At 43.3% G+C, this 27,738-nt stretch overlaps 2 protein-coding genes across 6 annotated transcripts; one reads left to right on the top strand and one right to left on the bottom strand.

Moving 5' to 3' along the window:
* PIGC (phosphatidylinositol glycan anchor biosynthesis class C) lies at nucleotides 1-3,539 on the bottom strand. Of its 5 annotated transcripts, none has more exons than XM_055319563.1 (2): nucleotides 3,119-3,539; nucleotides 1-1,391 (listed from the first exon to the last, which is right to left on the bottom strand). In XM_055319563.1, the coding sequence occupies exon 2, from the start codon at nucleotides 1,173-1,175 to the stop codon at nucleotides 282-284; it is 894 nt and encodes a 297-aa protein (XP_055175538.1). In that variant the 5' UTR covers nucleotides 1,176-1,391; nucleotides 3,119-3,539; the 3' UTR covers nucleotides 1-281. The 5 variants fall into 5 exon arrangements, with proteins under 5 accessions (XP_055175538.1, XP_055175534.1, XP_055175535.1 ...); XM_055319559.1 differs by lacking the exon at nucleotides 3,119-3,539 and adding an exon at nucleotides 2,726-2,828; XM_055319560.1 differs by lacking the exon at nucleotides 3,119-3,539 and adding an exon at nucleotides 2,726-2,821 and having other exon boundaries at nucleotides 1-1,423.
* CUNH1orf105 (chromosome unknown C1orf105 homolog) lies at nucleotides 1,789-26,230 on the top strand. Its single transcript, XM_055319019.1, has 8 exons — nucleotides 1,789-1,820; nucleotides 2,378-2,459; nucleotides 3,812-3,897; nucleotides 7,256-7,343; nucleotides 14,413-14,487; nucleotides 20,306-20,376; nucleotides 23,056-23,120; nucleotides 26,078-26,230. Exons 1-8 carry the CDS (start codon nucleotides 1,789-1,791, stop codon nucleotides 26,221-26,223), a joined length of 645 nt encoding a protein of 214 aa, XP_055174994.1. The 3' UTR covers nucleotides 26,224-26,230.
* The last annotated feature ends 1,508 nt before the right edge of the window (nucleotides 26,231-27,738 follow it).

A 27,738-nucleotide genomic window follows, 5' to 3' on the forward strand; every position in this document is an offset into this window, starting at 1 on the left:
TTAATGGATGTTATTTTTTTTAATAAATAGAAGCCACACCACTTCATTTGTTACAGCAGAGGCAAGAATTGAGGAGGGCCTCAGAAAGCGTTTTCATCCACAAAATAACAGAAAGGACAAGCATCTTCACCACCCATGCCTTTGGTTAGTTCTTTCTTTTGACTGCTGTTCCCCTACCCACATCAGTATGTTGTTTCCAGGATGGGACTGTCTTCAAGTCTTCTACTAGTTGGGAGGCTAGTCTATCAGCTTGCCTTAATAACAGAATGGAAGTCTCTAACTTAGCTGAGAAACCTGGACAGGTCTTCTTTGATTTCAGCCTCATCCCAAGGCCCATGAATGTTTTCTTTAAAAAGCTGCAGGCGAATGAGGTAGAAAGGGCAGAGACAAGAGATGGAAACCAGCAGAAGGGCAAAGAGGATGGCTCCCACAGCACTAATGGACAGTAAACCTCCCAAGGCTGAAAATGCAAAAAGCAACGTGACTCCCACATAGCTGCATGGAGTACATGCCTTCAGTTTCTTCTGTAACATGGGCCACAGGGCAAAAATCTGGATGGCAAATGTCACCATGATGAAAGCATGCAGGGACCGGGGCAGGCGTGACGCCAGGCAGACAGAGGCAAAAATGGCCATGTTCAAGGACAGTGTGCTGGATACAATGGCAGCGTTGGCGCCATAGTCAAAGAAAATGAGGTGGCCCAAGAGCATAAAGACCGACATGGCATAGATGGTATCGGTGCTGACAGACTCTGTCAGGGTCTTCAGCACCGGTGAAAAACCGTATGTGAAAGTAATGAAAACGAGGGCACTCTTCAAGTCAGCCCACCGGGTCCGCCCGCTCTTTTTCCGTCCTTCCCCTCCATCGATGAGATCAAACAAAACATAGCCAATCAGTGAAGAAGCCAGGCCAGTCCCAAAAAGCCAGTGGGGCGCCAGGAGGCCCTCATCCATGTACCACCAGATAACCACAAAAACACAAACGCTGCACAGCTGCTGTACCACCACACTGGACTCAAATACCACAGCCCAGTACTGGTACTTCCGGGCGTAGATGTTTTTCCGGAGCTCTTCCAGGAAACGCCGGTCCACATAGTTATCAGGAAAGGGCTGCCGCTCATACAAGACCTTCTGCCACTTGATCTCCTTTGTGTCAGTTACAGGTTGGGCACACATTATCCTCTCCTTCAAATTCAGGCCAGTTTGAGCTCCCTTCCAGAAGTCCAGGTGGTTCTTGTTCTTTACACAGTTTTGCAATAAGACCTCTCTGGAAGTTCCATGCTGTGTTGGTTCAAAGTGTACCGACCTTCCCTTGCTTTCAAAGGCAGCAACCCGGACGAGGCCTCAACTCGAAGAGTTTGTTCCCAGAGGCAGGACGATGCAGCCAAGTTCCTGGAAAATGAGAGACTATGAACCTAGGAAAGCTGTCAAAGGTCAAGGGAAGGACGGAGTTAAAAATCAAACCAATTCAGTTTATTAAAAGTCTGAGCAAAAATACATGCGGTGGCTGTTTTATAATTATGGACATTAACACTTCACATCAGATTTTAATTGTAATCCCACATATAACAACAGACATCTGTCCGCTATTACTCTCTGAGCGCCTACTATGTGCCAGGTGCCTTCTGGAGCTTCTTTCGTTTAATCCTCTCCTTTCAAATCAGCATTAGCTCCGCTTTAATCAGTAAAAATACCTGAGATTCAAATTGCTTAGACAACTTTAGCCCAAATTAACAGTGGCGCCAAATTCAGGCCCACGTCTTTCCCCCCGAAGCCTGAGCCTCACGTCATGTCTCCCTCAGGGGTTCACACATCCCTGAGGTCTGTGGATGGGCTCCAGAGCATCCAAAAAACTCTCCCTGTCACCATATCCTTGTGGCTGCTATTAGTGCAAATTTCGAGGGATAGGATCCGGAGCTTTTATTTATTGAGATCTCAAAGGCATTATACAAAAAAAAAAAAAAAAAAAAGGAAAAAAAGAAAAAGGTACCAGTGACACCTGGGTGGCTCAGCGGTTGAGCGTCTGCCTTTGGCTCAGGTCGTGATCCCGGGGTCCCGGGATCGAGTCCCGCATCGGGCCCCTGGTAGGGAGCCTGCTTCTCCCTCTGCCTCTCTCTGTTTCTCATGAATAAATAAATCTTTAAAAAAAAAAAGAAGAAGAAGAGAAGGTTCCAGTCTAAAGACAACAGTAAAGTGCACAATACAAAAAGGCACGAGCTCCTGGTTTATTCAGCCAAAACGACGGGCTCCAAGAAGCTCAAGGGTCTTCTTGACCCTCGGTTAACCGAGCTTAACCTCCTTTAAAGAGCTCGCGTCCTGGCGGGAAACTCTCGCGAGGCCCGCGGACGACGACCCCTTCTCCACAAGGAAACCTGAAGGAGGCAGAACGACCCGAGTCCTCCAGCAAGCCCGGGAAGACGACTCCTACTGCCCGACCTGACTCCTTCCACGGAGACCACGGTGAGTTGGGCTGCACCAGCCAGACGCCCTGGAGCCCCCTTCGCGGCCGCGGGGACCCCAGCCCAGCGCGCTCCCGGCCGTCGCCCAGGGCAACGCCCCGCCCCGCCCCCCCCCCCGCGGGGTCGGCCCGGTGTCCCCGGGGAAGCCCCACTCCCCCTCCCAGGCCTCCGCGGCCGCCGCGGCCACCGCTCACCAGCCTTGCGCCTGCGCGGGCGTGGCGGAGGAGAAGGAGGCCCGGAAACGCGGACGCCCGCCCGAGGACCCACCTGCCCGCGGCTCCCGGGGCTCTGCGGCCGGACAGAGGCGGCCGCCCACTTCCGCTCCCATCCGGGGCTCCGCGGCGCTCGCGACGCCGGCCGAGCACTTCCGGGTCCGCCGCTTCCCCCCCCCCCCCCCCCCCCCCGCGGCGAGAGCGCCTTTCCCCCGCCGGCGGAACTGCGGGGGTCGCTGCTGCCCCCCGCCGGCGACCCGCGGAACTCCCGGCTCCTCTCCCGAGGACGCGCCGCTCGGCGCCTAGGAAAAAGCAAGCGCCCCAAAGAAAGGCTGGATTATTTGGGATCCGAACGCCGGGGGACAGAGGCTGGGCTGGTCAAGAGAGACCGTAGAGCCGACTCTTAGGCGCTCCTGTTACTAAGTCAGGCCCTCAACTGGGGACCTACCATGCATCCGTGCATTCACTGGGCACGTATTCGGAGAGTACCTGCAAGCACCGTCTTAGGGGGGCTCTTGATACCACAGTGAGTGGAACCGAAAATCCCTGCTCTCCTGCAGCTCTCTGTCTTGTGCGTTGACCTGGAAAGTGATGATATCTTCCCAGAGGACAAAACCGAGGCTCAGAGAGATTGTGAGCTGGCCCAAAGCCACCAGCTGCAAAGTGGATTAACAGATTAACGTGCAGTGTCCGCAGCTTCAACGTGTTGTTCATTCCTCTTTGGTGCCTGGAAGGACTCGGGAGCGGAGGGCCCTGTGGCTGAAAGCAGTCTGAGTCTGAACGGGAGGTTGCTGATAATTCAGCCGGCTGCAGAGGTGCACAAAACAGATGGAAGTGATAAAGAAGCAAAGGGATAGATAGAGTAGAAGGGCACAAAAGTCAGAAAACCTGAATCCACCTATGAGCCGCGTGACTTGGCAAATCACAACGCCTGAGCTCTGATTTCTTCATCTGTAAAGTGGAGATAACACTGTTTGCTCTTGGATACTTTATAGGAGACTCAAAAGGCCCTCGTGATAAAAGTGTTTTGTAAAGTGCTGACTTTTATGTAGCTGCCATTAGCTCACTTTGGTTATTGTTTTGATGGCAGTGTTCAAATGCCATAAATTCCACAAAATGATCTCTTTCCATTTCTTTCCAGGTTTCTGTTCCGAAATTTGGCAAGATTCCTTGGCTTAGTGAGGCCAGCCTCATAAACAAGCCATTAGTGCTCAGCCTCCCCAAAAGGTAAATCACTCAGTCACTGAAGCCAAAGGTTCCGAGAAAGATGTCACAGAAGATGATTTCTGGGGCAGTTATCAGAGGGGCAAATCTGGTCAGTTGAGAAACTCAAGATGAGTGCTCAAAACCCAGAAATGGCCTGGGTTTCTCAGACAAAAGCGGGCACTGAGTATAGGCTTGGCAGGGGGGAGGAGATCTCAATGAACCTCCCTCTCTACAACCACCACTCAACAATACAAAAGAATTTTGCCCCTGGATGCTACCTCTCCGAACACTTCCATCCTCCTCTACATCTTACTTTTTCTCCTCTGCTTTAATTTGAAATTTTCTCATTTTAACCATCAAAAGTCTAGAACCATAAATGGCAGTCTTTATAGAGGAGCGACTGCCCGTGTATCCCTTTGGGGCAATCTCCTCCAATCTCACCAGTCCTGCCACTTCCAAACCAACAGCTATGGAATATGTTTCTGTGTTTCACAATTGGAGGTGTTCATGTGTTAGCAGCATTTTAGTGCTGACACTCGAAATATCTGGGCTTCTTCATTCCTCTTTCATTTGTGGTCCCTGGCTGCTCTGGGGAGGGGAAGTGGAAGGAAGGGGGAGTGTGAGGTAATGTGGGGGTGAATGGAAGAAATCAGAGGGAGGGTAGAGAGAGAGCGGCCAGGAGGCAACTTCGAAAGCACTTCATAGATGAAGAGGGCTGGCTCCCTGGCACATGTGGCAGTTTGCTAGAAGGGTTGTACTTCTAGCAAAGGGATGTTCGTAACCATCACCTACCCTCCTACCCTCCTACCCTCCTACCCACAAGCTACCCACAAGTAAGTGACTCTCCATGAAGAACATTCTCCCCGCCTGGCCTCTTCAGTAACATGGACCTTTGCTTTATCTGCTGCTCCTTTTAAAAGCCACGTTCTCAGTAAATAGATTTGTGTATTTTCAGAGCATCTAGGAAGTGCCTGTTGCTCTGTTCTGCTATTTTTACTTTGTTGTCTACACTCTAGCTCGTGTCTAGCTAATGTGAAATGGCTAGTGTTTGACCCCTAAACAGGGTAACAGCTCACTATCCCATCTCAGCCCCATTCCCATTAGACCTGCCCCTGTAGCCAGGAGTAAAGCATCCCTGGGCATGGTGCTCTCACTCCTAGCTCTCTTGTTTTCTGATTGTACAGTTTTGGGGTCAAGGGTAGGGAGTGGAAGCAGGATGAGGGCCTGAAGATGGCAGACCCAGAATATGATGGGGCAGCCCCAGCACCTCTTCCCCTTCACAGCCAGGTCCTGGTATATCAGAAGGGACAGACTATTGATAGTCTGAAGGAAGGGGTTGTTTTCCCTCTGGCCATAAGGAGAAATTACCTGAATGGTCGGTAAAGCTCTACTCGTCTCTAAACAGAGTATTTGGACAGCAGTCTCAACTCTTGTGAGGAGAAAGGGCACTTCTCTCCCTCAAAAGACACTGACTGGATGCCACCAGTGTGGTGCCCAGAGCTTTCAGGAAGACAACGTAGGAATGCACAGTCTATCAAAAGGACAGTTTGCTTAAGTATCAACAATTTTTTTTTTAGATTTTATTTATTTATTCATGAGAGACACACACAGAGAGAGACAGAGACACAAGAAGAGGGAGAAGCAGGCTCCACGCAGGGAACCCCATGTGGGACTCGATCCCGGGACTCCAGGATCACAAGGCAGGCGCTAAACTGTTGAGCCACCCAGGGATCCCACTATCAACAATTCTCAAAGATTAGAAACTCTTCATCTGGCTAAAGCTCTGGGTTCCAATTATTTTTGGCAAAACTTTCCTAAGGCCTCAGTAAGAAAGTTATAGATATGTTTTAAGTACTACCTAGTTTGGCACAAGCAGTTCTAACACACAAGAGTCTGAAAAAGAGAAAGAAACATTTAGTAAAATGTACTCAGAGCACCAACTACAAGGCCCAGAAACTACCTACATGGCTGGAGGAGTGAGGCCTAGCTCTGAACACCATGGCCTGCACAGACCTACTTCTTTCAAAGAAGACTGTCATGCTACATGGAAGCCACACTCATCATCAGTCTCTAGAGCCTTCAGGTGACACTGAGACCTTGTGTATTTGAGGTTATTGAGTGCTAAACAGCTCTAGAGTGGTCTCTGGTCTCTCTTGGTCAGCATTTAGGTGTCAAGTCCAAGGCAGGCTGGCTGTCCACAAATCAAAGGTAAAGACAGTGAAGGGCTGGGTCAGACCCACCCGACCACTGCTCACCCAGGGAAATGGTGAGGAGAAATGAAACCATAAATGCCTCGGGAATACCAAACTCCTGTCACATGCCTATGTTATAAATGAACAATGAACAATGAAATCTTTCCTCATTAGAGAGGAGAGGTGTTCCTGGCACTCCGAGTTTCCATTTCTGGAATGCCAGGGGCATGTACAGTGCTGCACACACAAGCAGTTTTTGATGACCGGGGCCCCTGCAGGCCTTGGCCTCTTACATTGTAATAAAATGAATCATAACAGCTGCAGAGCAGGTGGGTCTTTTCAAGAAGGAGATCTGGAAGTGTTTCATCGATTACATCTGCTTCTCTGAACAATTTTTTTCTCTCTTAATTTGTACACTATCTAACAATTCACAGTTTGCATTGCTTAGTTCAAATCAAAAGGACAGAGAAACCAGAGTGACTTAAGAGAGCAAAGTCATCCTTTGGAAGCTGTCAAATGGCCTGTGCCCTGCAGGACTGGGCTGGGCAACAACTCCTTGGGGTGTCCCCTGGATTATCTTTTTTTGGAAAGGAAAAAATTTTCTTCTTCCCTTCAAGTTTCTTCGGGCTGGTCGAAGAATCAAATTGACATGAAACACATTAACAAGAGAAAATCAAATTTGATTTTGTACATACAGGAACCCACATGAGAGTCCAAAGACAGTCATGCCAAATAAGGTATATATGTCATGCTGAACTAAGAAGGCAGCAGGGGTTGAGAATTTCAAAGGGAAGGAAGACAATTCACAGGAGGAAAGGAAAGAGTAAATGTTTGGCAAGCAAATGTTTGCTGGGCCATCCAGAAACAATGGGACACAGAGATTAATTTCAACAGACTTTGCTAAATTCCTCTTTACCTAGTTGATATATTATATATAATCTATGATGATAGCTCTCTTCCTGGAGCAGGTCCCTTATTTAAATTCTTTAAGGCAGTTAAGGGGAAGGTCAAAGTTTCTTCCCGAGTCTTTCTGGCCCTGATTGTTTTCAGCTCAAAATACTCTGCAAGTCAATATAGTACATCTTGGGGCTATTCATATTAACCCCTACATCTCTGAAACAACCAAGGGGTTGGTTCATCAAATCAGAGACTGTGGTTCTAACTTGCTCTTTTTTTTATTCCTTTAGATATCCTCAGAACTCTGCCGCTTTCCTGATTTCATCCAAGAATATGAATTTGCCTGTTTTATTTCAAGTTCCAGATGTCTTATCTAAGGTACTCAATTTTGTGTTTTAATTGAAAAGAAACCCATAGTGGTTCAGGGATGACATCGAATGTAAATACAAGGGCATTTTCTCTCTCCTTAGCAGAGCCCTGGGCCTGGAACATCATCACTGTTCCATATATATTTGTTGAATGAAATGAATGAGCATAACAGACTCGCCCAAGGTCAAGTACACTAGCATTAAGAATGAAAGTTACAATCATCAAAAAATTAAAACAAACACAATCCTATTGAGAAATAAACCCTGAAGCCTTCAGGGACTGTGCTTAGCCTGTGTCCAGAGCCAGTCTTAGCTTCTAGAGCCTCTGACCCTGTCCCATCACTGCCCTCGATCCCTTGTATCTCCCACCTACACATTCTACACCCGTGGAATTTCATATTGTCTTCCTCATGTCCCCTCCACCTCACAGAAATCAACTGAGATTGACAACTGGGTGATGACTACACTCCCCAGGAGGTTCCCGATCTTCAAGGTGCTGATAAAGTCAGCAGTGCTAAGAGACAGAGGGAGAGAATTCTCAGGCATAAAAGCAGTTTCTCACCTGAGGAGTACACAGGGTGGCTGCTGGTGTGCCAGGGTGGTGTTCCTAAGCACTTGTCACAGCGCCCCACTCGTGGTGACACCCGATCATGGTGACAGCTCCACTCTGTGAGTCACCACTGGGTCAGCCATGATGTCAGGAGGTAGATCCCTGCTTAGGGAGGCCTTCTGTGGTTTAGGGAGATATGGAGAGACTGAGTTAGATGCCAGCTCAGTGAATGAGTGCACGGGACCTGATAGGTGCACAGCCATCATCAGGGGCAGGCAAAGTCCCTGTGAGGCAGTGAGAAGGAAAGGAGGGGTGGGCAGAGAGTGCCAGGGAATGGTTGCAGAGGAAGCAGCACCTGCATGTGTTCTAGAAGGTGCTCCTATAGTGAAGGGAAGCACCAAGGGAACAAAAACACAGAGCCTGAGCATGAAAACATCAAGGAATCAGGCCATGGCAGGGAAAGAAACCATGCAGATGGGTGGGCTCAGCCGGAGGGCAGAGGGCCGCAGAGGCCAGGAGCTCTGTGGAGATGGTCCAGGTTTTCAGCTCAGCATGGTCAGGGGCTGTGCTTGAGTCACTGCACTAATCCCCCAACATCCAGGCCAGGCATGTAGGTATGAGTTCCCCCTTGACATGCACAGGATCAGCTGAGTGGAGACGGGATCCACCCTGACAATTGCTGCAGAACCAGCGAGAAGCCTTCCAGTCACTGTCTTTTTGACCTCTGATTTAGACAGGCTCTCCCCTGCCCCCGAGCACCTCCTTATCCCAGGTGAGCTTTGAGTCTCAGTGCATCACGCCTTCTGAGGCATTAAGATTCCAGGCCCCAGGCCCCAGACCCCTGGGGCAGGAGGCGCCAGAGGAAAGCATTGACAATGACCTGGGCAGGTTGAGAGGCCCATCTCCAGCAGGGCAGAGAATTTCATGGCTGCAATACGCAGGAGTGGCCACTAGAGGGAAGCCAAGAGCAGCTGCTTCCCTGGGCTTGGCCAGTAGGCTGAGGCCAGGAGGCCGGCCAGGCTCTGGGCAGACCCAGGGATCCCCAGATTCTAACTCCTGCAAGGAAAGGAGGAAAGGAGGGCTCCAGGACCTCATCCTCATCCTCATCCTCACCGTGTCTGGGGCTCATCCCCCACCCCCCCGCCCCCGTGTCTCTCTGTAAAAGACAGTTGCCCCTGCAGATTGGAAAGGCAAGCAGGTATAGGGAAGGCAAAATCTTACCTTTGCCATCTTTGGGTTTTCAGCTGCATCAGATAATTAAATCAGTATAAGACAGATTAACGGGACAAAAGCATACAAATGTATTAAATGTAAGTTTTATGTGACACGGGAGCCCTCATAAGGAAATGAAGACCCAAAGAAGTGGCCAAACCTACATGTTTTATGCTCGATTGAACAAAGAGAGGCAATGGGGGATAGTACCTAAAATAGATGGGGTGGCTAAAGGAAGGTAAAAACACTTTTAACAAGGTCTGCGTGTGCAGAATTGTACAGTTGGCTGTGACCACGAAGGCCTGAACGTATACCCTGTGAGGTAACCATGGGCTCAGCCAGCAGCTGCTCCTTTCTGGGAAGAAACCGTGCTCTATCCGGTGGAGTATAAAGCACCGTGAACACCTCATGTCTTTCTTTATCCTCTAAATCACTGACCTGCCAAATTCTGCTGGAAGCCATGCCACCAGCTAGAGGTCCCGGCCTCCGGGCACAGGTATAAAGGTCCTTCCACCTGGCTCCCTTCCCTTCCCCACTCACAGGTCAAAGGGCAGAACTTTGAACATTCACATTCCAGTGGCATTCCTGCCCTACCCAGAAGCAGTCCTGTGGTAGAGGCGGCTGTCTGCGTGTCTGGGGCAATAGTCACTAAGGGGTGGAGAGATAGAAAGGACATAGGGGCTGAGAGATGGAAAGACAGGGAGAGGAAGACAAATAGCAAAAAAGCTGAAGCCGAGAGAGGCGCAGAGAGGCGGGTAGGGGCACAGATTACAAGAAGAGGAAGTAGAAGAGGAAAGGCAGAGCTAGCAAAGAAGAAAAATGGAAATAAACACAAAGTGGTGGAGCCTCAATACTCCCCCATTTAGACATCCACGGTGGAGCAGCTTCTTTGTCAGGCAGGACTTTCACCTGCTGTTCCAGGCATTGACTCATCCAGATGCCACGGAATAGCCCAGTGTACTGTGATCGTTGAGTAATTAAGGCTGAGACAACATGCTCTGAGCTCCCTAGCAAGCAGAGCAGATGTGGGGGGCTCTCTGGGGGCTGCAGTGGAGGCCCTGGGACCCCTTGGTGCACTTGCTGGGTTGGGTGCCGCTGGGCAACAGCTACTCACTTACTAGTGGAGAAGCCTACTCTGTTCCCTCGGCTCCCGCCCTCACTCACTCTCTTCTCTCTTTGTTTTTTTTTGTTTTTGTTTTTGTTTTTGTTTTAAATTTTTATTTATTATTTATGATAGTCACACAGAATGAGAGAGAGGGGCAGAGACACAGGCAGAGGGAGAAGCAGGCTCCATGCACCGGGAGCCCGATGTGGGATTCAATCCCGGGTCTCCAGGATCGCGCCCTGGGCCAAAGGCAGGCGCCAAACCGCTGCGCCACCCAGAGATCCCTTTCTCTCTCTCTTCTCTCTTTGATCTGGGTTTGTTGTTCTAGTGTAATGAGTCAGAGTCCAGATGAGAGAAGTACTATTTTGCTTTTAGCAGACCTGTGACAAAGGCCCCTGGCTAAACACACTACAGCGGCAGAGATGTGGCTAGAAAACGCACAGGACGGCAACTCTCAATTTTCTCGCCACCAAGAACTTGTTTTATTATTTCTCTCTTGCTGAATCTCAGCGTTTGAAAGCTTATGACCACCACAGAAACCACCTTGCATGTTCCTAAGTCCTTTTCCTGTGTATATTGATCAGATACATATAACTACAAATGTAGTTTTAAAAGGGAGGTAATCATGGTCACCGCTGACCTGATGGTAATAAAATCCAAGTTTAATAAGTCTGGATGGTAGATGCATGGTTGTTGATAATATTTTGTGTATGTTTGAATTTTTTTCCTAGTCAATCATATGAGTATTTTAAAAACTATCTCCAGCTGTATTCTTTCATGGAGATGACTGGTATTTTCAGATTGCAGGAAAGTGTGTAATTATCAGAGGGCTTTTCTGAATATTGAAAATAACTCTCCAATCACCACTTTTTTTTCTAAGGGATATAGGAAGCATTATGTCCTCATATGGATCCTAAGAATCTACTTTCTCCCTGAGAAAAGGTAGTCTTCTTTTGTCCCTTTATCCAAAAGTTTCTGGCTCACTGAAATACATGTATGGTTAGACAAATCTCTTAACCCTTCTGGGCTACAATTTGCTCTTTGTGTTCATTCAAAGAGTTGAACTAGAGGTGACCCATGAGGTGTCTCTCATTTAAGTCAGGAGTAGAAAGGAAAGGAACAGAGGTGTCGAGGGCAGGAAGGATGAAAGCAAATTTGTCAGCGTTCCTCAGCATGCTTGTGGTGGCTATTTTTAAGATCACCATCTGGTGCTTTTACATTTTCAGTTCTGTTATGTGGAGAGGTATGTGTGTATATGTATGAGACAGAGAAAGAGAGGTGGAGAGAGAGGGAGGGAAAGAAATGTATTTCTCTGTTTCTTTATCAAAGATTCAGGAAGGCCAAGGACTTGGGCCATGAACCAGACCTTATGAACCTCAGCAGATATTAACCTCAAATATTAGGACGTTTCCAATCGTGAAATGTGAAGAGCAGACTCCAGCTTTGGGGGCCTTGCTGAAGTGTGCTTCATACCTTGGCCAGGCTATAAAAGGTTGCTCTCACTCTCTCATCACATCTGCCATCTGCTATCCTGAGGACAGCTGCTTGGAAAATGAGAACCCCATTAACATTTCAGAACTTTTCTTGGTCGCTCTTACTCTACAGATGATACTGACTCTACAGGGGCCTGTGTACTCTGAACCATCAGCCAATTCATTTGCCATTTCTGCTACTGCTGCTGAACTGGCCTTAAGGAAATCAAGAGTGAGCAGCAAATGCTGCAGAAGAAAAAGACCTTTGGTTCTAGGGCCAGGAAAGAAAGCAGGTTGGGGGGTTTTGGGGGGAGGTCTGGGGGTAGGAAGAGGGGTCCTACAGAGTGTGGAATCCCAAATTGTTTGCATCCACTTCCTTGTACACACATAAGTATATGTTTATGTGATTCATTCATTCAACCAACATGTGTGAATGCCTACTGTGTGCCAGATTCCTGATAGGCTCTAGGGACACAAAGGGGTTTGAGACATGTTTTTGCTTTTCAAGAATTCTCAGTCTGGTGGAGGAAACCAATGAAAGAAAAGAGAAAAGAAAGAAAAAAAAAGAAAAGAAAAGAGAAGAGGAAAGAAGAAGGAAGGAGAGAAAGAGAGAGAAAGAAAGAAAGAAAGAAAGAAAGAAAGAAAGAAAGAAAGAAAGAAAGAGAAAGAAAGAGAAAGGAAGGAAGGAAGAAAGAAAGGAAGAAAGAAAGAAAGAAAGAAAGAAAGAAAGAAAGAAAGAAAGAAAAAGAAAGAGTAACAGGACAAAATGCAGCAAAATGCTGTATCAAGTCTGTGATAGAATCAGAAAGGCAGGCACCCAACTCAGGTAAGGGGTGTGTAAAATGGTAAGAGGGCCTTGAGGAAAACTTTTCTGAGAAAATAACAGTGAAGCTGTGTCTTGACCAATGTGGCGTTAACAAGGCTGGACAGAACAATATATAAAACATTTCGTCTTCAGGCTCCACGGGATGGGATTCCTCAAGGTCATTCAACTCCGCATCACATCTGCCGCCCTCGTTAACCCGGCAAGATCCTGCCGTGCACCTCGGAGGTCTCTCAGATAGGTCTGTTGCTTGATTTGCAATGAACTCTTATCTTATGTGAAAACCAAAAGCCTATAAAAGGGGAAGGAATCCACCGCAGGAAAATAAGAAACCGCTTTTAACTCCAAATCTGCTCGAGGACGCTTCCACTTTCACCTCTACCCATCTATACCTTCTGCATTCTTTCAGACTAAGTGTAATGCCGCTTCTTGAAGACTCTCCTGATCCTGCAGTGGGATGTGGTTTCTCTTTTCTGAAGGCCTGGAAGTACCATTGCTTCTTCTGTGATATCGAGTGCATCTGGTCTTGGATCACAGTTTCAGAGATGTATTTAAGTTTCAGAACTCACAGATGTGAGGGATGGAAGGAGGAGCCAAACCCCGGGAGATGCCATCCCCAAGGTATCGGGAAGATATGGCAGAGGGTGGAATCTGCCAGAAGCCCAGGAGTCTCCTCTGCCTCTCTGGCCTCTGCCCAAGCCCCACTCCCCACACTAGACAATAGTCCATGCTCAGCTAGCCTCAGTTACCTGAAGCCAATCTGCTAGGTCATTCTTCTGCGCCATTGCCGTGCTTCCTGGGGGTTGGAATGCCCTCCCCCAACTTGTTCACCCTACCCAAACATTGCCTGCTCCTGTAGCCCTTCTCAGACCCTTCCCTCAATGTCTGTCCCACCTCCACTTTTTTCAGTTTCATTGCGCCCTCAACATATCCCTGTCACATAACCTTCTATACTGTTGTGCTTCCTTGGGCACAGTCTGCTGGGTGGTGAGCAGCTGAAGTCAAAAGCTGTGTCTTATTTGTTTCAGGGACCCCAGTACCTAATGAATGGGCAAATGAATGAATTTGTATTTTCCCCTGGCCTGCCTTAGGACCAGAAAATGCCTTATTCATCTTTGTGGCCCCAGCCCGCACATTTATTATGGCCTCACAATAAATGTCTGTTGTTGAATGAATGAATCGAGTTGTTCACACTCATACTTTAACATGCCAACCCACAACATTGTATTGTAATACTCGGTTGATTCTTTTTAAATGGCCTATAGAAATGAAATGTATTTTAGGTATTTGTCAAAAGAATCCAACTTTGTCTCTAGTTTGCAGTCCTCATACCTTCAATAATAATGCCTCACCCAAATGCTTTATATTTCTCAGAGGATGAAGCTACTGGATGACCAATCCACTGAAGGTCACCTTAGGAGCACTGCCCAGGCACTCCCCACACTGCAGAGATATATTCCTCCTCTTCCTGTGCCCCATCCCTCTCAGGGCAGCAGGAATGGGTCAGGGCACAGGTATACACACATGTAGTAACAGGTCAACAATCAAATGGCAGAAGGGGGCTTTAATTCACAGTCATTGTTTATCCCTTTGACCCCCCTCCCTCATATTATAAGCTTCTTATGAACATACTTCATGACTCTGATGTCAATGTGAGTGAAGAAAGGTAAGTTGTACCTGTACCACTATATACAGGGGTCCCAAGTAGTCTGTGACTGACCCTCTCCTGCCTAAACTCTTTCTGAACCTACCAGCTGCAGCCAAGCTTGGACTCCATGTCCACATGGGATGGAACTGACTCCCTCTGTTTTATGGAAGGAGTAACTATTACCTTTCCTATTCCTCCAACCCTGTCCTCCTTCCTTGCTGCCCAGATACCCCCACCATTTCCTCACCTTCCTCTGTTTCTCCCCTCAGGCCAGGAGGATCCAGAGTAACCCCATGCTGATCAGAAATAAGCAGCTGTGCTCCACATGTCAAGAAATAAAAATGGTAGGTCAACAGGATGATAGAGATGAGCATAGGTATCCCAGAGGATAGTAAGCACTATGCCTCCCTGACCAGAGCCCAGTGGAGAGACAATACTTATTGCAGGAATGGCTGAAAATAAGGATCTGTTGGCTCTGGGAGCATCATTATCTGACACAATATGATAAACTCTCTTTATTTTCAACAAACCAAAAGATGAATTAGGGTAGGTGAGTTAGAGGGATAGAGATGAGATGAGCCACTGTACTTTGAGATCCTAAAGTAACTGCACTGCTGTAGAGGTTCAGGAGCTTATGAAAGTTCTCCCCACTTAACATTCCCACAATACAACACGACAAAACACACAATCATACAACACAATCTGCCCCTACCATTTTAGTCATGAAACAAGCAGCTTCATCTTTGGACACATCAATTCAATCAGCGCCTCAGGATTAAAGCTCAGCTATAGTACTTTCTAGCTAGTGAGTGGCGTCTGTAACGGGTGGTGCAGAATGGTGGGGAATGAAGGCTAGCAAGAGGATTATGGGGAAACAAGGACAAAGCTTTGCCATCTGTCAGAGATGCTGCAGAAAGAAGCCTGTGTATGGAGGAATGCTCCATAGGTCAGAGTTTGGTCTTAAGTCAGTTTAAAGATTAGAGTTAGGGTCAGTCAGGCTTGGGTTGAAGGTTAATTTAGCTAAATGGCTAGGTTTCGGATAGAAGTTGAGGAAGGGTATTTATAATTCTGATATCCTATGATTCTCCTTTGACTCTGGGCTGGTGTGTGATAAAAGGAAGGGCAAGGAGTAGAAGAAAAACAGGAGACATAAGAGAGCCTCCTTTGATTAGTTAATGGTGAAAGTTCTTGGCTAATAAGATATGAAAGAGACCAGCAGTTTTGTGGTATTTTTGTGTGGGATTTGGAAATTTAACTGAAGCTACTGACAAAGGTATATCTAATGTTACAATCTATGTCCAATTAAGATCACAGTGTTCAATATTAGCATTGACTGGAATCTGGGAAAGTGGAATTGAGATTTCTCCTGATCTTATTCCTGATCTTATTCCTGGAATCACTGTGTCCACATTTAGAATGCACTGACCCCAGGCCCAAGCTGGCTTTGGCCAGCTGGCTCACTTGGGACTTCAGCAGCTGCTCTCTTTCTCAAGACCTCTTCTCTGACCTTTGCCCTTGCCCAGGCCTGACTGGAGTAGAACCACACACTGTGGTTTTACCATTCACTACAGATCCCAAAAAGAAGGACCTCAAACGTGAAAGTCAGAAACAGTTCATGCAAACCCTGGTGGGAAACTAGAGAGAGTTAGAAAATGAGCACGCTTCATACTGCTTCACTATGTGCAATAGCACTTCAACTTCCTCCTGGGGTAGGGGTATTGCATATCTCCTGTAGTCACTGAGACCCCTCCTTTCTCAACAGGGGGCTGAAAGTAGATGCTGGGGAAGATATAAAAAGACTCCAAAATGATATGCTTTATCAGGTTGAGGAAGTCATATCTATGAAAAACCCACAGCTAATATCATACTCCATGAAGGAAGACTGGATATTTTCCCCTTAGATAAGAAACAAGACCAGGATTTCCATTCTTGCTGTTTCTGTTTAACATCATACTATATGTTTTAGTTAGGGAAGTTAAGAAAAGAAAAAGAAATAAAAGGCACCAGATTGGAAAGGAAAGCATAAAACTATATTCACAGATGGCATAATCTTCTATCTAAAAAGTCCTAAGAGACCCACATAAAACAATTAAAGCTAATAAATGGGTATTGAAGAGTTGCAGGATACAAAATCAATATCAAAAATCAACTCTTTTTTATATACTAGCAATGAACAATCCAAAAATTAAATTAGGAAAACAATTCCATTTACAATAGCATCAAAAAATTAAAATACTTAGGAATAAATTTAACAAAATAAATGCAAGCCTTCTACATCAAAGGCTATTAAATTTTATATAAAGAAATTAAAGAAGACCTAAATAAGTGGAAAAACCCAGATTTTTAAGATGGCAGTACTCCCAAATTGACCTATATGTGCAGTGCAATCCCTCTCAAAATCTCATGTGACAGGGCAGCCCTGGTGGCTCAGTGGTTGAGTGTCTGCCTATAGCCCAGGGCATGATCCTGGAGACCCAGGATTGAGTCCCACATTGAGCTCCCTGCATGGAGCCTGCTTCTCCCTCACCTGTGTCTCTGCCTCTCACTCTGTGTCTCTCATGAACAAATAAATAAAATCTTTAAAAAAAAAAATCTCATGACATTTTTGAAGAAATTGACAAGCAGATCTTAAAATTCATATGGAAATGCAAGAGATGTTACAACCATCTTAGAAAAGAAAAAGTTGGAGGACTCACACTTCCTGATTTCAAAACTTACTATAAACCTACAGTGATCAAGACTTTGTGGTACTGGCATAAGGATAAACATATAGATCAGTGGAATAAAATTGAGAGTCCAGAAATAAAATCTTATGTGAACAATTAAAAAAAATGTTAACAGGAGAACATCAAATTTAATTACATACATGTGGGGTCTCCATAAAAACAAGAGATCATGAACAGTTGGTTTTTGACAAAGGTGTCAAAACAATTTAATGAGGAAAGACTAGTCTTTTCAATAAATGGTACTGAGACAACTGTATATCCATATGCAAATCCCTAGCGGAAAAGTAGGTGTAAATCTTCATGACCTTGAATAAGGCAATAGTTTCTTACACATGACACCAAAAGCACAAACAACAACAAAACTACATAAATTTGATATCATCAAAATTAAAAACATTTTTGCTACATCATCAAGAACATGAAAAGATAACCCACAGAATGGGATAAAATGTTTGCACATCATATATCTGAAAAGGGACTAGAATCCAAAATATATTTTTTTAAAAGTTTACAACTCAACAATAAAAAGACAACCACCCCAATTCAAAATAGGCAAAAAAAAATTTTTTTTTGAATAAACAATTCTCCAAAGAAGGTATACAAATGGCCAATAAACACATGAAAAGATGCTCAACATCATCAACCACTAGGGAAATGCAATTGAAATCACAATAAGTTATTATTTTACACCCACTAGCTTGACCATAATAAAAAAGTGGACAATAACAAGTGTTGGCAAGGATATGGAGAAATTGGAACCCCCATCCATTGCTAGTAGGATGTAAACAATGCAGCTGCTTTAGGAAATGGCAATTGGCAATTCCTCAAAAACTTAAACATAGAGTCACCATATGACCCAGTATTTTCATCCTAGATATATACCCAAGAGAATTGAAAACATCTCCACACACAAACTTGTACAAGAATGTTCATAGCAACATTATTCATAACGGCCAAAAAGTGAAAATACCTCAAAGGTCCATCTACTGATGAATGCATAAACAAAATTTCATTTAATCCATGCAATGCAATATTATTCAGCCACGAAAAGAAAGTATTTATATATGTTACAACCTGGATAAACCTTGAAAACATTTTGTTATGTAAAGGAAACCAGACAGTAAAGGCCACGTGTTATATTGATTTCATTTATTATGATATGTCCAGAATAGGCAAACCTGTAGAAATAGAGAATAGATAATCCTTAGCAGTTGCCAAGGATTTGGGGAATGAATGAATGAAGAATGAATGCCAGTGGAGACAGAGTTTCTGGGCTGATGAAAATCATCTGGAAGTAGATAGTGGTGATTGTTTACAACTTTGTGACACTACTAAAAACCAGAGTTGTATGCTGAGATGGTGACTCTTACGGTGTCTGAACTTAAAAACAGATTAACACTAGAAAAATATTTTTTACAATAAAAGCATAAAGTGGAAGAATATCAAAAAAAGAAAAAGCCTAATAGGACCTGGCTTCTATGACTGCTTATACTCCTATGTATGAGTACCCTGGGCCAGGAGCTCAATTGTTTAGCATGGAAGAAATACCTACTGAGGCTTATGGCTGACTGTGAGTCACCAGGGATATCTGCCTTAGTGTTATGTAAATTATCTCTTTTTACGTGTCTGCTCCAAACAGCTCCTCTTCCCTGTAAAACATCTATTTTGTAGTTGTTCTGTTATCTGCGTTACTCTCTGATACACACTTTGAAGTCCCTTCAAATTAGGATGTCAAGCTAGTATGTAAGGAAGTATTCTCTAACATATGTATGTTAATTGGTTTTAAAAGTCTATTTATATAATTCAGTTCATTTCAACAAATATTTACTGACTGCCTACCCTAGGCCAGGCACTTAGGTAATAGCTCAGCTACAGAGGAAAAAATAAATAAATAGAAGAGTAAGACATAAATCCTGCCTTTAAGGAGCCAATGGGTAAACAAATAAAGATAATGAGGTGATGAATAGAAATAGAAATAGACCTGTGGGATGTGAACACATGTGGAAAGTAGAGATCAGAGAAGTCTTCCCAGAATACTACACCTGGTTTTCAAGACTGAATAGGAGTTGACCACATGACACACTTCTTTTCAGGGACAAAAGTACAATCTTCAGTAAAGACCTTTGAGGTATTATTATTTCATTTGTATGAAATGTCCAGAATTATTTTTGAGGTAGCCCCCATCGCCCACTCATGCATGCAAAAACACTACCTGGATTTAAGGGCTTTTGAAAAAGGGTCATGCTAATCAGGAGAAGGTAGAGAGTTTCCTCCATCTTTCTTTCTCTTTCTCTTTCTGAAGAGCCAATGTCAGAAGAAATTTTGGAAAAAGGCAATACATCTCCTTCATTCCCATCCCTTTTATGTATATAAGAAACCTCTTCTCAGGTTCTCACCAAAGCCTTTGCTGTCCTCACTACTCTCAGATGCTCCTGTCACTGGATCATTTCTTTCCTCTCTCTCACATCTTCCCCTCAGCTAATGAGTTACAACAATTTGATTAAATACCATAAGTGATTGGCGTTTCTATAGACAATGTTCAGATTCTTCTCTCTTTTCAAGCATCGCTGAAGGCCCTTAACACATAGTCACTTGCAGGTTTGTTGTGTCATACATTTAAATCACAAGTCACTAAATGAATAACCCAACTAACCACCACACCCACATATTGTGATTATTTTTTCATTGTCATGGCTATGATGTCTTTTGAGAAATAATGGGGAACAAATGATTCTTAGTGAAAGCCTGTGCTCCAAAAGAAAACCAATATTGAGTGCCAGTAACAAATCTGGAAAAGTTCGAGAACATAATGTCTTAATCAGGAATACTCTGTGTAATTTATTTTAGTCCTCTAGGAAGGTCACACTTGAAACCAAGTGTGCTTCAAAGTGGTTTCATTCATTCCCTAATTTGATCAGCAAATATTTCTTGAATAGGCACTATGTTAGAATCTGGAAATACAAAAAAAAGGGACATGGTCTCTGCCCACATGAAGCTGAAAGTCTATGAGGGAAACCAGACATCAAGCAAGTAAATAAAATAAAAACCTTAGGAGTATTCCTATAGAGAAAGCCTAGGGAATGGTGAGAACATAAGGCAGACAACTACCTAACAGTGGTCCAGGAGTCAGTGTTGTTTGTGAGAGGCTAACCGGTGATCTGAGACCTGAAGAATGTTGGGGGTGAGCTATGAGCTAAACAAAGAGGATTGGAGGCTTTACCAATCTTGAGGTTTCTAACTTCAAAATCTGATAACCAGGGAAGACCATAGACTCTATGGTTTGTGAGCAGGTGATCACCTCTGATTCATTCATATCACAGAAGAAGACGTGAATGATTCTAATATTAAATACAAATTGAGTTTGCTATGATGGTGCATTATTTATTTAAATTGGAATACGGTTTTGGGTGATGTTCTAAATGAGACTTTCTTTCAGAGGGAACAACCAAAACCTGTGATAATCCCTCATAATCTGAAACTATCCTTTGAGAATCTTATGAGCCATAGGTAAGTCTAAGATTTAAATCAGGACATATTTTAATTCTGTTTATATCGGTTTGTGGATACGGGACAGTGGACTGAGAAACATAGTAAGTAGAATGTTTAGGGAATGCTTAGAGAATGGGCTTCTTGACTGGTTTCATTTCCTGGTTAAACCAGAGAGATCAAAAAAGTTGTTTTCACCTTTTTACTGAACAACTATTGAAATTGTAGTAGAAAGTATTATCTGCCTTTCCACCTTCCCAGAAACAGTACAAGGAAGGGGATACGAGATTCCTCTGGTAGCTCAGTCAGAACTGAGTACACATTCTCCAAGTAGATGATTTATGTAATTCAGAAGGCTTGGGACATTACACATAATCTGTTCTCAGTCCAAGACATCCTCTGTTACTTTTTAGTAACTAAAATTCCTGTCATCAGTCTGTTTGATTGTTGTTTGCTGCTTTCTTATCAAGAGCAAGTATATAAAAAATACAATCCAGTCAGAATTTTGATTAGTTGGATTTCAGGGATTTTTCTTCTCCTCTATCAGAAAGGGAAAAGGACTGTAAAAGTTTTTATTCAAATACAGACTTACCCTGGATAAGGCACCCATGAGGATAGACTTCCCTTATAGTAGATGGTTGGAACGTAGGCATACAAGCATGGTCAGATTTGATATGAATAAAAAAAGTTATATGGGATCTAATGACAGTCTTCAACTTTTCTCCCTCAAAGAGAAATCAATAATATGGAAAAATAAGTCTCTTTGTAAGCGTATGTTAAACAGCAGTAGATGCTGTGATTCCTTTTCTGAAATTTTCTCCAAGCTGAAGTATAGACTCAGATGCATGGAACCCATGTGCCAGGTGCCTGACCCGGGGAGAAAGGGTCAAGGAGGAAATGGGTAGTGTACTTGAGTACAACAGGCTCCAGTACTAATAATAACACTTACCTGCACTGACTCTATACTTTTCAAAAGCACCTGTCAGATCATAATGAAAGTAATTCAAATAAATATTCTGTATAGACTTTAAAAAGAAAATAGAACTATCTAAAGTCTGGGATTTCTGTGCAAAAGTTTCACTCTATGACAGAAACTTTTGAAATTTGTTGCCCCAGTTTATTTATTTTGCAAATTTGGTATTTTAAATAAACTCCCAAATTCCAGAATCATTAGCTGATTTTAAACAAATAGCTCTTATTACTTGAGCTAGGCTAGGGGTTGAGCCAATCCTAAAATCACATCTACACCAACCTGAAGTATCATTATATGGGTCATTTTTTTTTTTCAGTGTAATGAAGGGAAGCAGACCACTTCTGTTCTAGATTTAGTTAGTGTGACTGTCAAGTAAGGTCCTGATTCTATTTGTAGCTTATAAAATCTATAAGCTTATAAATCTATCATGGTTTTTGAGTCTCACTGTATATATACGGGCAGGTATAATTGTCCTTACTGAAATAATAGTTTTTTAAAAAATTAATTGTAAATATTGTCGAAATTAAGTGATGTTTGTTTAATGGAAGGAATGAAAGAAAAGCAAGAGGGAGAAAGAAAGAAAGGAAATATGAGTGGAGAGGTATATATTTGTTGATTTATAGTGCAAACAAATCTTCAGTTACTCAGTCTTAGAAATACCACCTTCCTGTTTGCTCAACATGGGTAAGAGAAGGGATTTTTCTTTTCCTTGGTCCCACTGATTTCTCCAATGGCAAATGAGTAAAATGGCCAGATGGGACATATTTTTGGTAGCAAAGTAAAATAATCTTGGAAAATCTTTGTAGAAATAGAAACAATGAAATGAGTTCAGAGACTTAGATATCCCATCAAAGTTTAAAGATTTGTCAATCTTTCAAAATTAAGCAACTTAATGTAGAAATGGTTTGGGCTCATATCCATTTTGGTGAAGGGTCACTTCCACAGCCTTAGCCACTGGGGGAAATAAGATGTAGTCAAGACATTTTCTCTAAAACTGGAAGGTGAAATAGGTGATAGGATTAAGGAGTGCACTTGTGATGAACACTGAATGATTAAAATAAAAACTAAAAACAAATAAAAATATTTATAAAAATTTTATTTAGGGATGCCTGGCTGGCTCAGTTGGGAGAGCATGCTATTCTTGATCTCCAGGTTGTGAGTTCAAGTCCCACGTTGGGTGTAGAGATTACTTAAATAAATATTTTGTAAAAATTAATCAAAGTCAGATTGGCAACAAAATATTTCTAAATGGTTTCTGTTCTGCTTTAATAACACTCAACAGTAGAGAATCAGTCTCACAGCATAATATTGATGGGAATAAAAGAAGAGATTTTAAGGCCAAAAAATAAAATAAAATAATAAGAAGGTTCTCATCAAAATATTCTGTTTTGCACTTGAGGAGTATATTACTGATGTGAAAGAATTGTTCACTTTTTTCTTGAAACTGGAGGATTCTTGATTCCTTCTATTTTTAGACCATATGTGTTTGGACAATGCATAAAATGTTTTTTCAATGAAGTTTTTATCAAACTCCATAAAAGTAAGAGAGCTTGAGATATAGTGGTCTCTGGCCCAGGCATATTATACTGTGGCAAAGTGCTCTGAGCACAAGGTTAACAGGTGCTGAATTCAAGAGACCATCTGTGTTTTAAAATGTATCAAGACACATTCCTTTCCACCAAGCCTGAGCCACTTAACTGATGTGTTTTCTTGCTTCTTCCAAACAGAATGAGTCTTCATCCACCAAAAGCCCAAGCTGTACTCAAACATTCCCATAATGACATCTCAACAGGTTTGTGTTCTTTTAGAGCACTTGTGGTGGGGGACATACCACCCCCAGAGGAGCATGATGAAAAGTTTAATCCTTAAAATAGTTACTAAATTTTCTGAATAAGTTCCCTCTGTCTGCCCCTTTCTCTTTTCACATACTGCTTATGGCCTGTTTTAATTGCTCCCCGGCTGTCTCTTCAGGCTAGTTCCACCTGTCTCCTCTCCGGGCTCACTGACCTTTATGTATGTCACATTTCTTCCCAGGTCTTCTCCATAGCACACGGCTATACCCCATTCTTTCTAAAGACCCCCATAATTGACTTGCTGAAGAATTTTCATGGAAATGGGGCACAAAGTGTGTAATTCCCTTTCAGGCAGTGAAGGTGGGAAAGGAACGCACCCCCACACCCCTGAAATGGCCTCACCAAAGCCCTGAACCTTCCACCCCACAGCTTTTTAAACCACCTGCCTTCTCTTGGCAGCTGCCCTGCACTATTCTTATGTGCACTTTCTACTAATAGACAAAAGGATAGCATCTTCAGCAAGAGCTTCAGCATTGACCTGTGTCTCATCTTTTAGAGACATCAACACTGGGCTGGTGAAGGTGGGTGTGGATCCTGGGGGGAATACTCTGGGTTTAGTCCAGTAGACGCTGTCATGTAAGTTTATCCACCTTCTTATTCGCTCCCATATTAACTGAAGCTGCCTCCAACTTTTCTCTTATGTGATTTACACAGGAAGTTAAATCCAAATCACTTTCTTTGCTTTGTGCAAATGGAAAAGTCTAATCTCCGTCTGCAGGGGAGCTAGAGCCAGAAGTGCCTGAGAAGGCATCCAGAGAGGAAATTTAAGATAAAAGGAATTTCTTGAAGGGATGCTAAAAGTGGTGACCAGAGACTTAGGTAAACAGTTGAGGTTTGGAGATATTCACATTGGTGGAGTGAAAGACTGCGTCTCAGGGAATCCCTTCTTGGGTATCTGGAAATAATGGCTCTCATTTAGCCAAAGTGAACTAAAGAGCCAAGAGCTAAGAGCATCCACCCAAGAAAATCTCCCCCTCTGCTTGTTCACTCTTCTGTGACCACCTCATTCTCTTGAAGCCAAGAGAACGTAGGGTAACAGGCATGTGCAATTGGTTCTCTTTTCCAGTTGCATACTCATTCTGAGTTTTCTTTGAACCTGGATTTTTTCAGGCCTACCTCACAAAGAAGTAGAACACGCATACATGCACACTCTTACATGCCCTTCCCTCAGCAAGAGTGTTTATTTTGTGATTCTACAGGGCAATGCGATAAGATGTCTTTCATCAATTTATTAACCATGGGAGTGTATTTCAATTACCAATATAAGAGCTAGACTTTGTGTACAGAGGTCAGCACATTATGTTCTTGGACATAATATGACTCTTGCCCATAGAGTTCATCCAAGAACAGCAATCTTGGAGGTAGGACTTGGGGGAGAGTGCTTATGGAGCTAAAGCTTGGCAGATCTACTATCGATTTCAGCTGTGACGTTTCTGAGATTTGCTTCATTCTGCGTGTACCCTCTAAGGTTATTGTAAAAGCACTAGCCTAGAGGCAAGGAGACCTAGGTTCAGATCCTAGTCTTGCTGTACAGGACTGGCCAAATTGTTTAAACTGTCTGGGCCTCTGGGTTCCCACCTATAAAACCAAAGAGGCATTCTGCTGTCCCACTTCCCCCTCCCCCGCCCCTGAAACCCAGACACTCAGTACAAGCAGCCTTCACCTTTGATCAGACCAGAAAAACTGCTGACGCTGTCCTGGCCCTACTGGTTTATACAGATTAGACATGTCCCTGCTGCAGCACTTGCTTATTGCTGAAGCTGCCACCCACCTGTGCTGCCTTGCCTGTGGAGAAACTACAAATACCAAATGGCTGACTCATTCTAGTGAATATTACTGCCAATCATTGTCTAACCCTTCTTCTTAATTACAACAGTGACTTCCAGTGTGTTTCTGGATTCAGCTAACCTTGGTATATTATCAATAATTATTGGTAAGAAGTAAGTAAACAGAAAGAGCCTATCTCCATAACTGATGGGGATTTCTTCTGGATTCATTTATTTTGACTCTGGCTTTGAGTCCAGAGTTCTATGATGTGTAGGGCTCCTGTGGTCAATAAACATCAGTAGAGATGTGAACAGCCTGCCTTGGCCTACTACCTGGGAGAGTGGTGTGACAAGATTCAAAGACACTAGGCTAGGATTAAGGAGACCAGGGTTCTGGTCCCCAGTCCATCAGTGCCTATAACCCTAGACCTTGTTTCCTCTTCATTATAGTGATGAGACTGAACCAGATCCTTGGTCTGTGGTCGTGTGATATCTCTTAGCTCTCATTCAGCTCAAATGAGGAGCTTTTCCAGAGAATTCAGGACTCCAGTTCCCTTCCATTCAGTGACTTCCAATAGAAAGACGTTATCCTTCGAGCAATGTGTCTTCTGGAAAAGTTGAATATTAACATTTTTGTAAATAAAATCACATTTGAAGAAAAGGTCAGAATGATGAGAATTTTAAGGAACCCTAATTTAAATTATTTCATAAAATAAAGGTTCCTTTTGAAATACAAATACTATCGTAGACTTTTTGTAAGGATCATAGTTTTTTTTTTTTGAAGATAGAACCATAAATGTGTCCCTGAAAAATATTCCAAGAATTTAATCCTCTTTTCCCTTTGACTCACATTATCAAATACATTTTATATTCAGTTTTTATTTAATTGGCAATGACTCCTAATACTTGAGTTTTGTTTCTGGGTACTCTCTTCTGACCTCTTTGATAAGATTTGTAGAAGCTTAAATCTTGGCAGAATAAGATGGTTCTATTAAAAGGAATTCTTATGTGAATTTTGAATCTGTTCTATAAGGGTGAAAAAAAGTATTTGGTGACCTTTAGATATTTTGAGTTGCTTTAAAAATAGACTCTAAGAAGCCCTTGCTTTTCCTTCTTACACTGTCCTCCAGAGAGCATTCACTACAGACTGCCCATTCTGGGCCCCAGGACAGCTGTCTTCAATAAACTGCTGGCAGATACCTATGCAACTCTGCAGGAGACACAACTCTCTTCCTTGCCCAGAAAGGAGCCAATGGGCAAGACAGTGAGGCAGTGAGTGGTTGGAGCTCATCACCTTCCAGACTCACAAAGAGAAAACAAGTTAACCAATCCAGTTTCTGGCATGTTAGCCTAATTTCCTCCTGTCACCACAAAGGTGACTCACTTTTACCTTCCTGAGAGTGCTAGAATTCTAGCTCTTGCCACTGTCTTCTCACTCAATTTTCCTAAAGACAAGTGGTTTAATTTCCATGATTATAAAGGTTTACTGATTAAAATGGAACATTTTGAGTATCATTAATTTTATTTTTTTTAAGATTCTTAATTGTGTCACAATAGACAACATCCTTTGTTTCTAAGACTTGAATTTTCCATGCAAATTATTTCGGCTCTTCAGGGCAGGGGGCTGGAAGTGGCTCCCTTAGGTCTCTCATGAATTCAATCTATTATGAATATAGGAGAGAAATGGAAGTCACCTTCCTGTCAATATCTCTGTTAGTTAACTGGTAGGTGACAGAGGATTCTGTGATGCAATGGGAAAATGGCAAGTGATTAGGGATTGCAACCCTTGAGGACAGGAACTGTGCCTTGTCTAGCTCCCCACCCCCCATTTAGTGCCCTGTATATTATCAGATATTTATCTAATCTTTGCTCATTCATATCTAAATCACATGCTTGTATTTTGTTATTTGATTACTTTCATTTCAGAAGGTGTACCTTCAGCTTTGTTGTGGTCCATGTGGCAGCAGTGTGAGGGAGACAGAGGAAAACTCTAGGATTTCAAATATATTTACAGGCACCAATGCTCAATACCCAGCTTCAGGAGGGCTCATATCAAAAAGGTCCCTTCCATGGATGCAATGGCCTTGTGGAATACGAAGACCCTGGCTAAATGGACACTGGAACCCACATGTGAGAACCAACCTCTGTACTGACTGTATTTGAAGAATGGGCTTCAGGAATCTTTAGCAGATGGCCTGGTGCCTAAATTGACCTCATTTCTTATACATACACACACACACACACACATTTAAAAACAACCCCCCAAACCAGAAAAACTCGCTCGATTGCCCTATATTTATGGTAGGTTATGATTCTTGGTTTCAGTTCAGTTAGAGTTCAATAACTCCAAAAATAGTATGTGCTTCCTCTCAGGGCATGCATATATTATGATCCTGCTTCTTGACTATTGCCATAGGACAGACAAATCATGAATAAAAATGTTTTTTCTTCTTTTTTGTTTTGCAAATTAATGTAGCCAAGAAAAAGGATATGGGGTACCTAGACCCCTGAATCAGGAAGAGATACATGCCCTAAGCACAATTATTTGGAGCTTTTGAGGTAATCTGAATATTATATACCCAGTCAGATAGAATGCTTCCTAAATCACAAAAAGTCCTCACCTGGAGTATAAGGGTATTTCTAAAATTTCATCAAAATAATAACATTCTGGTGTTTGCCAATGTGGCTGAGTATGGTGACTGACAATGATGGTCTGTATCAGTGGTTCTTAAACTTTTCATCTTAGAAAACTTTTTTACATTCTTAAAGACTGAGAGCCCTAAAGATCTTT

The sequence above is a fragment of the Nyctereutes procyonoides genome, unplaced genomic scaffold, assembly GCF_905146905.1.
Source record: "Nyctereutes procyonoides isolate TBG_1078 unplaced genomic scaffold, NYPRO_anot_genome, whole genome shotgun sequence".
Classification (NCBI taxonomy): domain Eukaryota; kingdom Metazoa; phylum Chordata; class Mammalia; order Carnivora; family Canidae; genus Nyctereutes; species Nyctereutes procyonoides.

What these genes read in the sequence shown, in the direction of transcription:
- PIGC (XM_055319563.1), bottom strand. Translation starts at nt 1,175, where the DNA reads ATGTGTGCCCAACCTGTAACTGACACAAAGGAGATCAAGTGGCAGAAG.
- CUNH1orf105 (XM_055319019.1), top strand. Translation starts at nt 1,789, where the DNA reads ATGTCTCCCTCAGGGGTTCACACATCCCTGAG. An exon ending in GGGGTTCACACATCCCTGAG is followed by an intron (nt 1,821 to 2,377) that starts GTCTGTGGATGG and finishes GGAAACCTGAAG; the next exon opens with GAGGCAGAACGACCCGAGTC. An exon ending in TTCCAGATGTCTTATCTAAG is followed by an intron (nt 7,344 to 14,412) that starts GTACTCAATTTT and finishes TTCTCCCCTCAG; the next exon opens with GCCAGGAGGATCCAGAGTAA.